At 41.2% G+C, this 12,661-nt stretch overlaps 1 protein-coding gene across 3 annotated transcripts in view; it reads left to right on the forward strand.

Moving 5' to 3' along the window:
• The window catches only part of LOC138818195 (kinesin-associated protein 3), a 117,465-nt gene extending 109,772 nt beyond the window's left edge, over positions 1–7,693 (forward strand). For all 3 annotated transcript variants that reach the window (XM_070009153.1, XM_070009155.1, XM_070009156.1), the window contains exon 20: positions 6,786–7,693. In XM_070009153.1, the coding sequence (XP_069865254.1) occupies positions 6,786–6,894 (109 nt within the window). In that variant the 3' untranslated portion in view covers positions 6,895–7,693. The remainder of the gene's footprint in view (positions 1–6,785) is intronic.
• Positions 7,694–12,661: the final 4,968 nt, after the last annotated feature.

The following is a 12,661-nucleotide window of genomic DNA, read 5'->3' on the forward strand; positions in this document are numbered from 1 at the left end:
AGAAAAAAAGACACCATTGGTATTACTTCAAGGAACCATGTTAACACTGTGAGTGTGCGTGTGCACTGTATTTTTTCTGTGTCCACGATGATTGACATCTTTCCAGCCTGTTTTCTTAGGTCCCCACATTTACAAATGCTTTTTGCATGTCACGAAAGTTTTTGCATATAACTGATATTCCTGTTTAGCTCTCAATTATTTCACATTTATAAAATGATGGATTGATCATCAGAGGAAGCGCTACAAACCACATCCTGTTCATTTCTATTAATGTTAAGTCTACGGAGTTTAAATTTGTTAGGCCTTGTGCATTAGGCGTACTCAGTGGCAGTACAAGATCTCCATCTAGTGGCTAGTCTGTAAACTACAGGCATGTAGATCTAATCATACAGCACTTTACAAATGTTAGGTATTATTTTATAGGCCTTACTTCTCTCTTACTTTCTTTTCATAATTTGAAGAAGAAAATGTTCTCCTCCTATTAAACAGAGGCAGTTTTCTTGTGCTATTTAATTTCACCTACATGAAATACCGCAGCCTCTGAGTTATTTGATGAAGCATTTTCCTATACTACAGAAGCAAAATAATGTTTCATGTTCATTAACTGCAGCCTTTAAACTTTTCGGCCAGTTGTTAACTTCTCTGCCTTCATTCTCAGTTCTCAACGAGCAGTTTTAACTAAAAACTCATTTGAGAAGAGGAAAGACGTCTTCTTTTGTTGCCAAATAGAGCATGTGTGGTCACTGCTGCAGTCACTGCCTCCCAGCCCTTACCGTCTCACAGCTGGACAGCCGTAATAGTCTCTGCAGTGTTTCCCATGCCTTTGCCTCTGAACCCCTTTCCTACCACAGAACTTGTCACTTGCTGTCTTACAGCCGTTCGCAACTCCCCCAGAGTGTATAGTGTGCTAAGAGTATTCTGTCTCACTGGGTTCTCAACCCGGGTTGGGCAAGCACTCTGCTACTTGAGCCACACCCCTCACCCTTCTGCCTTTTGTAGACAGGGCCTTGCGTTTGCCCGGGAATGGCTTCAGACCATGACTCTCCTGCCTCCAATTCCCCATGAAGATGGGAGCATAGGCATGTGCCACCACACCCGGGTTTTGGTCTGTGTATTTGCTTGGTCCCAGAGCTTGAACTCAGGACCTCGATCTTGCTCAGCTTTTTCTCTCACAACTGACATTCTACCCCTTATGCCTCACCTCCAGTCCAGAATTTTTGCTGGTTAATTGGAAATCGCATCTGAAGACGAGACTGGCTCCACCAGCACCCTGCTGCATCGTGTTCATTTTTTGGTTTGGGCATGCCTTGAACTTCCACCCATCTCTGTCTCCTGCTTTCCTAACTGGGAGGGCAGGCATACACTGCCCTCTATAGAGTCTCAGGATCTGGCCCTTCCTTCGCTTTCCATATTTACCTTTCTACCTCCTACTTGCACTGCAAACTTAGAGCACAGCTTTGTGTCTTTAAACTTAAGTCTGTTTATGGTTGGTTCTTGCTGTTGGTTCCTTAGGCTGCTGTTAACATCTCCCTCTCTTCAGCTCTGAAATCCTGCCTATCCTTTGTGACTTCTCAATCCATGCATTTGGATACTTCTTTAAAGTCTGCTCTATGTTAAATGCGACGGTCATACCAAAAATAAGACAGTCTTGGCCTTTTGTGGTACCCACATTCTAATAGAAAAGATAGTAAAAGGGCTGGGAAGGTGGCTCAGTGGTAGAGCGCTTGCCTTGCATCCCTGAGGCCCTGGGTTTGATTCCTCAGCACCACATAAGCAGAAAAAAAAAGCCGGAAGTGGCACTGTGGCTCAAGTGGTAGAGCGCTAGCCTTGAGCTGAAGAGCTGAGGGACAGCGCCCAGGCCCAGAGTTCAGGCCCCACGACCAGACCCCCCCCCCAAAAAAAAGAAAAGATAGTATATATATATATATATATATATATATATATATATATATATATATATATATATATATATAATGCCTGGAAATATATAATATTATAAAATAGAACTAACTAGTTTCTATGAAGGATTTCTAGCCTCCAGGATTCTTCTGTAAGAATTAATTTTTTTGTTTTCTACTAATTACACACATACTAGAGTAGTATACCATCACACCTGACCAAATCAGTCTTCCCATGCTCACTGGCTCCAAAGCATACATACTAGAGTAGTATACCATCACACCTGACCAAATCAGTCTTCCCATGCTCACTGGCTCCAAAGCATACAAGCCCAGCCCACGGCTGCGTGTGAGGCGGTTCTGTCAAAGAGGTTCCAGGCTGGAAGAGGTTATAAAAACTGCTGGCAGCTCCGCGGACCGCCTTGGCAGTCATGAGCACTGTGTCTCAGGGGCGCACTCACAGCCGCGGATCCTCCCCGGCCAGCCAGGATGTTGTGAACGGAAGGGTAAACACCAATTCTGAAACTGTTTTCAAGTTAAAGCTCATCTGAGCATATGAAACAAGTGGGTTGAGTGTATTCATTCATGAATGTTTTACTCGCCATGTCTTTATATTGCTGACCTAAAATATAAAGGAAGAAAAAGACATCACTGTATCTAATTGTAATCAAATAATGATGATACTTTTCACTTATGCAGCACTTGTCATCCAAGGATTTCAAAGTGCTTTACAAACATGCACTAATTAAAGCTCACAAACAGCCAGAGGTAGGTGACCTGCTTCCCCACCACAGGACTGTCAGATCAGTGCCCTGAGGATCCTAGGCCCCATGCTGGCTGTGTTTCCTTGTAATGTGCTGCATGCGAAGCGCCACGTGTCATTTACAGATTTCTGTTTTCCCTGTGAATCATCCCAAGTTCAGGTTTCTAATGAATGCTGTGAAGGGTCTGTTTCAAGCCTCATAAATACTTAGACCAGTTTCATTCTCCTGCTTCCTGTATGCTAGATTTCTACATTTGTACAAACCAACTCAGAAGTGAATTTATATTTGTTGGTGAATTTTAAACATAATTTTTCACTTTAAAGAATTCACAGTTATTAGGTTCTAAAACTTAATATATTAATTTGTTGTCTTTACTATTCTTGGTTATCTTCTCACACAATTTATACAAAAAAAAAAATACTGAATGGGGAAAGGCCCCAAATCCATTATCTGAACACTAGGATAAAGGCTAACTATCACTATCTAATTGTGAAGAAAAAGTAGTACGGTTGCTCCTTAGGTCAATGCAGAAGGAAATGTAACTTTTTATGTGGGTTTGAAGTGACAGGAAAAGAATATACACACATAGAGACATACTGTTGACAGTGAGCTTCCATCCGCTTAAGTAACCGATCACACACACACACACACACACACACACACACACACACACACACACACACACACACACACACACACACACACACAAACTATAATCTAAAGCAGAATGGTCACACAGGAGAAGAGCAGAGACAGCACATGAGAGAGGTGTTTCCCCAGTTCTGATGTTGTTCAAGTCAAATCTTCCTGAATCAGAAAAGAACAGTTTTTGCTATAGCACGGCTCTTTTGTAAGCCTGATTTCTATCCCTTTTAGAATTTACATAAAGAGTCTCTATATTTCTATTTGAAGGATCTGGCCTGAGCAACCATTTGGTGTACAATGTGACAGACACGTCTCATCAGCTGTCCCTAACCATCTGATAATTGTGTGCGTCCCAAGAATGATATTGTGAATACCCAAATGGCCCTTGGCAGAACATATATGTCCCTATCTCTGACGCCTGATTTAAAGGAGTACTCACTATAGATTCTCCTAGATTTGAATCAGACCCATATTAGCAAGGCTACATCCTTATCTCAAGACACAAGTAAGATTAGTATGACGTGTTCCCAAAGAATGCCTACCTCAGGTTTGAGCATTCTGGAAGTATTTCTGCCCCTCCCTCCCTCTGCCCATTAGACAGACTCAAAACAGATATTAAAGAAGCAAGTTGTAGATTCAGAGAGAATTTGATTTTTAAAATATTACTTTATTTTAGTTGCTCTTGTATAATACAAAGGTACCCATAAACTTCACAGCGTTCCTTCAAATTAATCATTATGATTAAATATTTAAAAAGCTTGCTTTAAGAGTCAGTTTCAAATTTTCTTTCCTAATTTTTCCTAAATGATATGTTCGAAAAGTTATATAATTTACAATAGAAAATATCACCCATGTGGCACAACTAAAGTTATTTTCACTGTTGGCAAAGCACATAGGAAAAATTACAGAAGTTTGCCTAGGAGTCATAGAAGTTGACATTGGAGATACCCCGGAGAACCTCTTAAAGCCCCAGGAGCCTTTAACTGTCCTTTCTCATTGAGGACCCAGTTTTTTCAGTCAGAACTCCTGATATAGGGGTCCAGGTCACCCTGTCACCAAGGAGCCACTTGGTTGCTGCTGCCAGCACCGCCGCTGGAGAGGAGCTCTGTTCTGAGAGAGCGGTTGAACGCCCTGTGGAGGACCGTCCTCTTGTAGCAGAATTGCAACACTAGGCAAAAGGTCCTTTGTGAGATGCTCTGTTCTGAAGATAGTTTTTCATATTTGTTCAGTAATCCATTATGTGACCATAGTCCCTAAATTGAGAAAAGAGGACAATTAATTTCAGCTTTCGCCCTCATTGGAAATGTTAAAAGAGGTATGGAGCAATAAAAGGCAGGTGATGCGTAGAGAGATGAAGGAGACTGAATTGCAATCTGCACACATACGATCAATCCTTAGGTAGCTGAGAGCTTTCTAGGTGCACATGTAGTTTGCTATCCTCAGCCCACGGGAGAAAACATATCAACAGCCAGCTTTTTCTGTAATTCTAAACTGATACAGGTATATCTTGAGAATGAACAGAAGTTCATTGAATCCAATAAATTCTAAATTACCTTTTAAGCTACTTTTAAACTAGTATTAAGTTCTGTCAGGCACCAGTATCCCATGACTGTAATACCAGCTACTCAAGAGACTGAGATCTGAGGGTCAAGATTCAAAGCCCCTTAGCACCAATTAACCACCAAAAAGTCCGAGGAGCAGCTATGTCTGAAGTGGCAGAGCACTAGCTTGGAGCAGAAAAGCTCAGGGACAGTGTCCAGGCCCTGAGTTCAAGCGCCAGGACAGGCACAAATATATATATATTTATATATATATATATATATATACATACATACATACATATATATATTATACATGTTATACATATATGATGTACATTTTACATATGCATATAATAAAGAACCATATGTGTGTGTGTATATATAATCTCAAATTTTAAATTTATTTTCCACGTTACCAAGGTAAGAAGTGATGCTTATATTTTAACCATTTCAAAATAGACTTCAGACTTATGAGTTTCAACCAACTTTGGAAATTATATACATGCTATTTTTCATAATGAAGGAACACTCAAATTTTTATTTGTCTAGGATTACTCAGTATAGATACTAACGGAAACTTACATTTTAGAAATTCTACTCCCCTGAGAGGTAGATTCACATGAAGTATATGTCTCATGCATTCTGATTCTTTGCATATGCTCTTCAGTTCTGTCATACACACCCATGAGCATGCACACACACACACACACACACACACACACACACACATACACACACACATGCACACACACACGCATGCACGCACATTATCCAAAATCTTAATTGGTTAGTAAAATGTTTCAACTTAATCTCACTTTGTTCAGGGAACGTATTTTTAATCACGTTGAGGTTTCACAGGTGTGAAGCATGTTTCCATCTAGTGCAATCTCAGCCTTCAGTCATTTCGGTCCATTTTTCGAAGCTTACACTTGCACATTATAATTGCTTCCTTTGGTTGGAATCGCCCTGGCGAGTCCATGCCTGGGCTGCATGCGCTGTGCATGAGCATGTGCTGGCCGCTCTGTGGCAGAGGCGGGCGCTGGGTCACCTCTCCGGAGCGCTGCGTAGCTCACTCATTCCTGAAAAGCACTTGGTGAATGGATTTCCTTTGAAGTAGTTTATCTTGAGTGCAAGAATAAATTTTTAAAGTAATTGCAAGTATATGTATGCTTCAGGCTGCCTTTCCAACTCAAAAGGTGACCTTTCCACTTTAATTTCCACACCGTAGTTGAATCAGAACCTGTAATGGGTTGGTTGTCGCTCGCCGCTGCTGACGCTCCTTTTCCCATTGGGAGGCATCCCTTGTGCCTCTGGGGCGTGTGCTGCGATCTGGCCACGGGTTTAGCAGCCTGTCCTAACAGAGGGAGAGTTGCCCCTGTCTTCACGGGACAGACTTTCAAGCGCAGAACTTTTTTCTATAGCTTTAATTTTATCATTTTCTAGCCACATACTGATTATTGCTAGTATGTAAAATCACTTTATATTTTGTCACAAAGAGCCATATATATGAATAATTTATTCAGCCAGGAGTATTTGATCTGATTCTTAGACTATGTTAGGGCCTTCTGTTATAGATTTGACTTTTTCCTGGCACTGGATTGTGTTTTCGGAGTTTGTTGGGGCTCTACCACTGGAGTCATTGCTGGTTATTTTGGAGAATGAAGTCTTAGAGGCTTCTCTACTAGGCTGGTTTCAAACAGTGATCCTCCATGTCTCAGCCTCCTGAATGTCTAAGATAACGTGCATGAGCCATTGGCGCCTGGCCGAGTTCCATACATATTTTTAGAAATAAATATTTTATTACATGTGAATGAGAAGAAAAAAGCAGTGATACCAGTAGAAATAACTGTGACTGCTAGCAGGAGACTCTTGGCAGTATAGTGTTTGGTTTGAGGTCTCTAATTTAACCTGCTCACCACTGATTTTCCTCCTTTCAGCCTTGCAATGGATAGCTTTGGCCAGCCGGTGGGCATCCTGACACGCCCTGCTACCGCTTACGGATTCCGCCCCGATGAGCCTTACTACTACGGCTATGGACCTCGATAAAGTCATCCCCATCTGTGCGCTCTCCTCCTAGAAGAAATCCCTGTGGGTTAGGTTAACTTTGAAACTTGGCCTAATAATGCATGTTGATACTATTGTGGGTCTGTGCTTCTTATGTGTCCACGTTGTTTGCTGGAGAGTAAGTCCAACCCCTGTCTTCTGTTACGAACGGTCGATGCGAATGCTGCTCATTCAGCCAGCAGCATCACCATGCTGAACACCACTTCTCTGAGACTCCCTGTGGATGTTGAAAAGCTACTAGACTGGAAGACAAATGCTACCTTGTGCGTATTACGTGACTAATTTAATTTCTATTAAAACCCAGCATAAAGTGCAAATGAATGAACCAAAGTCATGTGTTTGCCTTTACTGTGTTTTATTAGAAGAGACATGCCGCATAGGATACACATGAATTTCATTTTCTCCCTGCTTATAAACTCTTTAGCATTTCATGTGACATGTTCTCTGTTTAAAGTTTATTAAAAGAAGGACCTTGGGTTTTCTTTTTTTTTCTTTTTTGAGACAGTGTTTCACTATGTAGACCAGACTGGCCTTGACTCTGTAATCCTCCCTCTCCTCCTGCCTCCACCGTGCGTCACGCCTCCCGCAGAACCTCCGCTCCTTACTTCATACTGTACCTGAAAGCGTCCTCCACCAAGTGATTAACTGTGAGCTTTTATTAACGGTGGAACCTATGCTGTAAGTGGTGGTATAGATCAAGTATAGTCTCTTAAGCAATTTGATTTCCTGACTAATAACAAAGCCTCCGACAACTAACACAAATAAAACTGGATTTATGTCAGCTTCTCAGTTTTATTCTTCATGAAATTTAGACTATAAAGTATGGAAAAGGCAATTATTTTAGCCTCATTGAAGAAGGCTAAGGAATTGACTATTTCAATCAAGTTGACTATTTCAATTAATTTCAGTTTGTTCACTTAATATTCTATAAGGTAGAGTTAGGTAATAGGAAAATCACTAATTGGTTATAGGTACTTCATTCACCTTTACTTGAAAAACTAAGTGAAATAAGTATAATCTATAGTTTCTTCATAACCTGTCAAAGAAAATAGGAAGTTTTAATGACAAGATTTCTATCCTTAAATTTAAAATGACATTAACCATACTGTTTAGCCTAATCTATACATTTTTACCATAAAGTAGTAGCACTGGGAAAACTCCTTTGAAATAATTCAGTTTATCAACTTATTTGAAAGAACAATTTCATTAAAAATATCAACATGTATTTTCCTTATCTGATATGTATAAGAATGTAGATAAAGTTCTTTAGGCAATGTACATGTAAGATGTGACTTATGCCCTTGAACTCAAGCCTCACTAATCCTTCAGAAAACATGCATTTATCATCATAGCTTCTACTGTATCCCCAAAATATTAAACGTAGAAAGGGCCTTAGAATCAACCCTGTCAAACTCTCATTTTTAATTGAAAGAAAACTGAGGCCAGTAGAGACTAAATGACTTGCACATACTTATTGTTTAGTCAGTGATATGACTTAAGTATTTTCTTGTTATTTATCATATGCACAAAGTATAAATATTTTAAGTGTTATTGATGAAAAATAAAGCAACCATTCTGTAGCTTTAACTTTCTCACACTTACAAATTGATTTAGGATAAGAACATTCCACAATTTGTATCATTCATTTCCAGAGCTCTGACTACTCTCCTTATATGTTTTTATTCTTTTAAGACTTCACACATGTAGAAATTTTCGTCTTTCCATCAAGGCATAGACTGGTTTGCCATGGCTTTATTTATGAAGGGTTAATAAGGAAGAATATTCTTGAAAATTCTTTTGTACTTTGAGAACAAGTGAGTTTGGCCTTGGGTATTTATAAGTTTAGCCTCACCAGAGTGATTACAAATTAAGATGATATCCAGCTTTTACAACATACACTATGAAATTTCTTGAGGAAAAACAATTAAAATTTCCACAATCTTGGGCTGGGAAGGTGGTAGAGCGCTTGCCTTGAGCTGAAGAGCTGAGAGACAGCGCCCAGGCCCAGAGTTCAGGCCCCACAATCTTGGAAACCCAGAATAGGAAGATAGCTTAGCAGTACAATGTTTTCCTCCATGAACGAAGCATTGAAAAAAAAAATTAATCTTGGGAAGAAACATAAAAAGCTTTAAAGAAGCAAATTACTTTCAGGCAGAAGCAGGAGTAGGAACAATAGAGTTGTTTTTGTTGATTTAGAACTCAAAAATACTACACTTGATGATATTTTTCTCAAATACTTGGTTTCTGTTTCATGACGGAGATAGATATCCTAACATTTCAGACTCTGTACTCTCTATACTGCCCATCACTCCCCCACCACTGCCCAGAGTCATCGATAGCTGCTTTTGTAAACCAGGCAAGATTCAGCCTAGCCTTAGAAAGCCGCTGAATGATGGGTATGAGCCATGAAAGCAGACTTTGCAAAGGATAAATTGTGATTTCGTAGTTACCACCAGTGTAAAACATTCTTCCTGAAAAGAAAAATGCACATGACAGAATAATTCAAGATGCATGGTGTGGTTTTAAGGCCAGGACCTGAGCTGGAGGGAGGGATAGTGCTTTCAAACTCGGGAGTCCCTGAGCTGAGGAGAGGAGACTCCCTCCCTGAGCGGCCACGCTTGTCTGTCTTTGCACTAACTCCCCCTGGAGGAGCGCTCCTCCCGCTCCGAGCCACGGGCCTCCCACCGCTGTGCGCCAACCAAACCCAAGCCTCAGGAAGACCACCATGAAGTGAGGAGGCAAGCCACCTGGAGAGAAAGAAGAAGTGAGCAGAAAGACAAGGCTCCTCACCCCACTACCCAGAGAATGCAGAATAAATCTGTTAAAGATGCTCATTAAAATCAACCCACCCAGCCTGGAGCCGGTGGCTCACGCCTGTCATCCTAGCTACTCAGGAGGCTGAGATCTGAGGATCATGGTTCCTGCCTGGGCAGGAAAGTCTGTGAGATTCTTATCTCCAATTAACCACCAGAAAACCAGAAGTGGTGCTGTGGCTCAAGTGGTAGAGCGCTTACCTTGAGCTGAAGAGCTCAGGGACAGTGCCAGTGCCGAGGCTCAGAGTTCAAGCCCCAAGACTGACAAAAAAAAAAAAAAAAACCACAAAAATCAAAAGCCAAATTGGGAAAACAATTCCATTTGCAATAGCCTAAAAAAATGGGGGCAACAAACCTAACCAAGCAAGCAAAAGATGCCTATAGTGAAAACTATACAAAAATCTGAAGGAGGAAAAATCCGAAGACAGAAATTACAGACAACATCAGGAAATGGAAAGCCTTCCCATGTTCATGAATAGGTAGAATATTGTGAAAATAATGCATTTTTAATGCAAATAATGGAATCCCCATCAAAATCCCAATGACATTCTTGACTGAGAGAGAGAAAAGAATCCAAAGCAGAGCTAGGCAAAAAGAAAAAGGGAAAAATTGCTGGTGGTATCACAATCCCAGACCTCAAGCTCTACTGCACAGCTATAATAGCAAGAACAGTTTGGTACTGGCACAAAAAGAGGCTGGAAGATCAATGGAACAGACTAGAAGTCCCAGAAATAATGCCATACTCCTACAGTTACTTGATATTTGACAAGGAAGCCAAAGCTATACAGCGGAAAAAAAGATAGACTCTTTAATAATTAGAGTCAGGAAAACAACATCCATATGTAGAAAACTAAAATTGAATCCCTGTTTGCCACCGTGCACCAATATCAACTCAAAGTAGATCAAAGAACTCAATGTCAGATCTGAAACTTTGAAACTACTGCAAGAGGGAGTAGGAGAAACAGAACTTCTAAGTAGAGGTGGGGACTTTCTGAAGAGTCCCAGGAGCACAGCAATAGAGGCGCTTGACAAGTGGGATTACAGCAAAAGACAGTTCCTAAACTCGAAGGACAGCCAGCAGGAAGAAGATCTTTACCAGCAATACATTTGGCAAAGGCCTAATACCCAAAATGTACAAGGAGCTCATAAAATGTAACACCCCTCAAAACTAATAAGCCATTAGTAAATGGGCAAAGGCGCTTGAGAGACTGTTCAGAAGTTAAGAATGGGGCTAGGAAGGTGGCTCAGTGGTAGAGCGCTTGCCTTGCATGCATGAGGCCCTGGGTTCGATTCCTCAGCACCACATAAGCAAAAAGAAAAAAGCCGGAAGTGGCACTATGGCTCAAGTGGTACAACGCTAGCCTTGAGCTGAAGAGCTGAGGGACAGTGCCCAGGCCCAGAGTTCAGGCCCCACGACCGGACCAAAAAAAAAAAAAAAAAAAAAAAACAATTTAAGAATGGCAAATACACATGAGAAAACGTTCAACGTTCCTGGCCATAAAAGAGATGTAAATCAAAACTTTGAAGATTCCATCTCACCCCAATTAAACTGGTCATAAACAGCTCTCTAGACATTCAGTGAGACCAAAGGAAGATATTCTTAAGAGAGGATCACAAAAGCTCAATAGCTACGTGCATATGACCACAGAAAATATGGAAATGAACTCCAAGAAATGGAAGCGTGGGGGGTGGTTCTTACTGTTTTTGTTTTCTTTACCTTTTGTTTGTACGTGTATCTGTTTTGGTGTGGGTAGGTGGAGGGGGCACAGGGCGGGGCAAAGCGTGAACAAATGTAGCAGTGATACTCCCTAGAAATTATGTTCAAAATGAACTATGTAACTTGTCAGTAGGGATAGGAGAGAGCAAGGGAAGGGGTGAAACTGTTCAAAAAGAACTTACTCGCTACCTGATTTATGGAACTCTCACCCCTCTGTACGTTATCTGTACAATGACAATAAATATATATTTTAAAAATTAAAAAAATACTAGCAGGGATGTAAGAGAAAAAGGAACCCTAGTGCACTCTCAGTGGGAATGTAAACTAAGTACAACCACTTGGGAAGGCACTTTGTAGGTTCCTCAAAAAATTAAACACGGACTCTGGGCGCCGGTGGCTCACACCTGTCATCCTAGTTGCTCAGGAGGCTGAGATCTGAGGATTGCAGTTCAACCAGCACAGGCAGGAAAGTCCATGAGACTCTTATCTCCAGAAAGCCAGAAGTGGTTCTGTGGCTCAAGCGGTAGAGCCCTAGCCTTGAGCTGAAGAGCCCAGGGACAGCGCCCAGGCCCAGAGTTCAAGCCCTGTGACTGACAAAAAAAACAACAACAACAACAACATAGGTGGGCACCGGTGGCTCATGCCTGTAATCCTAACTACTCAGGAGGCTGAGATCTGGGAATCGTGGTTCAAAGCCCGCCTGAGCAGGAAAGTTCGTGAGACTCTCATCTCCAATAAACCACTCAGAAAACCAGAAGTGGCACTGTGGCTCAAGAAGTAAAGCACTAGCCTTGAGCTGAAGACCTGAGGGACAGCGCCCAGGCCCAGAGTTCAAGCCCCACGACTGATAATAATAATAATAATAATTAATAAAAACTTCCCTATGGCCCAGCCACACCACTCATCTCCCTAGGTCATGATGAGTCAGGAGACAAGTAAAGACACCTGCACATCCATGTTCACTGCTGCACTGTTCACAATAGCCAAGCTATGGAAACAGCCCACATGTCCAACAACAGATGAGTGAATCGATAAAATATGGTACCTGTGCACAATGGAATTGTACTCATCCATTAGGAAGAATAAGATTTTGTTACTTGCAGGGAAATAGATGGACCTAGAACAAATAATGCTACCTAAGAAAAGCCAAGCTCAGACATAGAGACCATGGTTTCTCTCAGATGTGCTGACATGTACAGGACTGTATAGGCATTCACAA

This window comes from Dipodomys merriami, unplaced genomic scaffold (assembly GCF_024711535.1).
Source record: "Dipodomys merriami isolate MVZ:Mamm:240054 unplaced genomic scaffold, mDipMer1.0.p SCAF_72, whole genome shotgun sequence".
Classification (NCBI taxonomy): domain Eukaryota; kingdom Metazoa; phylum Chordata; class Mammalia; order Rodentia; family Heteromyidae; genus Dipodomys; species Dipodomys merriami.